General features: G+C 30.5%; 1 protein-coding gene across 1 annotated transcript; it reads right to left on the bottom strand.

The window, feature by feature from the left end:
• Positions 1–655: 655 nt before the first annotated feature.
• Positions 656–3003, bottom strand: LOC149390841 (uncharacterized). The gene is made up of 4 exons (XM_089619864.1): positions 2959–3003; positions 1417–1492; positions 929–990; positions 656–893 (listed from the first exon to the last, which is right to left on the bottom strand). Exons 2-4 carry the CDS (start codon positions 1490–1492, stop codon positions 711–713), a joined length of 321 nt encoding a protein of 106 aa, XP_089475990.1. The 5' UTR covers positions 2959–3003; the 3' UTR covers positions 656–710.
• Between the last annotated feature and the right edge of the window lie 456 nt (positions 3004–3459).

Below are 3459 nucleotides of genomic sequence, written 5' to 3'. Positions count from 1 at the left end.
AGCTTTTAAGACTCAAAATTGTGAGGATCTATGAAAATAAGGACTTCAAAGATACAAGCATCTCACATGCGTTAAGTTTTCAATAATAAATTGCTTTACTTTTTATTATTATTATTATTATTATTATTATTATTTTCCTGAATGGTTACAATTGATTTAATATACCATGCTAAATAATTGATGAATAATTTTACAATTGATTTTAAATTTGAGTCTTCATTATTTATTTATTGATTTTAAGGTAGTTTTGAAAAGTTTAGAATATATATATATATATATATATATATACATATATATATATATACATATATATTATGTTTTGAAATTATACTGAATAATTCAATTAAAATAATAAAAAAAAATTCACTTCAAAGAAAGAGCGAAATTAAGCACATCTCTTACAAATTTCAATTGCTATATAGGCAACGCTTTATTAATTATAATTAATTGATCAATAATTTTCGTCTTTCCGAGAGAGAATTATTTAGGCAAACTTGTTAATTAATTATGTGTTAATAGAATTAGTGGCTAAGTAACACCTAATTTTTATATGACTATATATGACTACATAACCAAAATTAAATTCAAAGGCAAGTAACAAAACATACAATAACAAAATTTAAAAATAAAACAAGGAATTATTTAAACCAGCCACGGTACATGGAATGGAAAGTAGAAGTAGAAGATATACAACTTATATTATATATAAATCACATTATAGAGCAGGCACGAGCATTGTCGTCGCTGAAAAGCACGGCGGCTTGGTCATGGACAAGCGTGGAGTAAGGCCGGCGATCATCGTAGAGGGTAGAATCGAAAGTGTGATCAGAAGTGAGGTAGTTGTAGGACATATATAGCCGGAGCATCAAAGGCCGTGAATAATGTTGATGACGTGTCATGTTGGTGATAGTAGTGAAGGTCGCTGATTACGGCGGTGTTGTGTTACTCTCCGCCGTGTAGGGCCACAAATCAGCACTCCGTCATCCACTCCTGGTGCGTAGTATATATATACATACATATCCATAACCATGATTTAAGTTAATTATAAACCCTAGTTTTTGGCTGTGATCATATTGAAAGTACGTAATATCGAAATATTCAATATACGACTAAAGCAAATGTGTATATATACAATACATATATATATATATATATATATATATATGGACAAAATATTTTATTTTTAAGATGCTACAATTTCAGTTAATTTAAAATTTTTTATCTTTTTTTTTTTGTTAACATACCATTCTTACAAAATTTTGATATAAATACCATGCAACTCTTACAAATTTTGATTTCTCACACCCTCACAAATATGAATTTTCAATTTCTTTTCAAATATTACAAGAAAAACGATATGATCGCTTTAACTCATGATGTATAACACACCATGACATTCCCTTTATTGATATTTACCTTTTAATTTTTGATGTGCGTTCTTAATCTTGCTCTCGCATCCTGAGCAGTCCATGTGCACTATCAAGTCTATCATCTGCAAATATATAATAAATCAGAGTAGTATTAATTACATAATGTATATTACGAATCACGAAATAAGATCGGTCGATTATTACGAGTTCTCACCGTACTCATTTTTGGAGGCGTATAGTATTCATGGAACTAATAGGAAGCCCATGGCTTGGTTCGTAATTTTTTTCAAAACTGACTTGAAGCGATACATATTTTGGTGTTTGATCTTAAAATATATAAAGAAACATCTTCTCTATCTCTCTGCCTCATTATGCTTGGAATGGAATTAATTGAAGCTAGATAAGATACAATAATATTATATTTGCAAGCAGTCCTCCACACAATTTCTATCACCGATCTGTATAAATATATATAATATGTGATCATTCATTATATATAGGTTATGGATATTACCAGCATATATGCATATACATAGAATATTTCTTCTGCTCAACTTGCTTTGAAGCGACAATTACTAAATATTAGTAAAATGTTTGTTATTTCACAATTTTAAGTTTAAAAAACAACTAGTAATGGTAGAGCGCCGTTTTTTTTCTTCAATTTTTGTCGACATACTAATAGCATAACATCGAATGATCGAATATAATTTTCCTTTTTTTTGTTTTTTGTTTTTTTCATTACGACGAGTAGATTAATTGCTGGAAACTTGAAATTGAATAAACCAAAACAATTGGTACATATTGAGTAGAACCAATCAAATATTTAATAAATTTAAGAACTACGATAAAAGAATGTTATATAGTTCTAAAACATAGGTATTGTATATACAAAATCAATATATTCCCGAATTCAAAACTCGCTCAAATCAACTTAGAAACGAACGATCGTCTCAAAACAGTGGAGTCCGTCAAACTCCGGCACCGATCTGATCTTTCTGTCTTTCGATTCCCTGTTACCGTCGTTTCCATGCTTTTGCGTCGTGCTTTCCGTCGCCTTTTCCTTACCCACCGAAGGATTCGCTGTCAGAGAAAAGAAGGAATTTGGAATATTCATCGTCTTCCCGAAGCAAAACTCAGCACAGAGAGCGTCGAAGCTGCTGAACATCGAATTCATTGTGATCGTTTGAGAGAAACCGAAAAAGCTTTAGACATAGCTCTGGTCTGTTGGGGATGATTTGTTAAGAATTAAATAGGGTTTTGGTTTATATAGGAGACAGATTTTGGGTGAAGAATAGGAAAAGGAAAAGAGAATAGGGAAGGAAACTACGCTGACTTGGAATCTTAGCGCGTACACGGTACACGCTGTCTAACTTGAAGCGAAAGTATAACGTAAGTCCATAAATAGACTTGGTCAGCTTGATGATAAAGTATTTTGATTTTATTCATTAAATTTCTTTGTCATCCAATAACGAATAAATAAATAAAATTGCGTCGAAAAAGGTTTACGAAATTATTATTTTAGCAACTGTAACCATGACAGGTTTACGAAAATAAAAATTAAAACGATCTGATGAAGAAAATGAAATACATTTTTTCTTGTGTTACAGTGTCTTTGAGCTCCATTCTGACAAAAAAAAGGAAATGAAGCGGGGTTTGAGATTTAGTGAGTAAGGGATAGGTTTTATAACATATATGAACTATTATAATCATTACAGTTGCAACGTGTCTTCTCTAAATTAATCCTTATCTATATGATTTAAGCATAAGGTAAGCCTGTTTTTTACTGTTTTACTTTGATTCGTTCAGAAGTAGATTTTTTTTTCGCCGCAAGTATGAGGTGGCTAGCGGACTAAATTCGTAAAAATGGACGATTGTCACATCACTATAGAATTCGCTTGTTACGATGTTTCATTAGAGTTTATTGGTATCTTATTTTTGCTTACGTGTGTTCAAATATATTTGAGAAAAAGCATTTTTTTAAATAGGTTAAAATCAGCAAATTTTACAATTAATTAGAACATATATAACACTTCATTTATGAATAAAGACGTTATTAAAAAAACAAGATACAGCAGTATATTACATCCTT

Source organism: Urtica dioica, chromosome 7, assembly GCF_054948205.1.
Source record: "Urtica dioica subsp. dioica isolate 48M chromosome 7, U.dioica_male_clone48M_v1_H2, whole genome shotgun sequence".
NCBI lineage: Eukaryota > Viridiplantae > Streptophyta > Magnoliopsida > Rosales > Urticaceae > Urtica > Urtica dioica.
The sequence above is the reverse complement of the archived record's forward strand: the minus strand, read 5'-3'. Positions and strand labels throughout refer to the sequence as shown.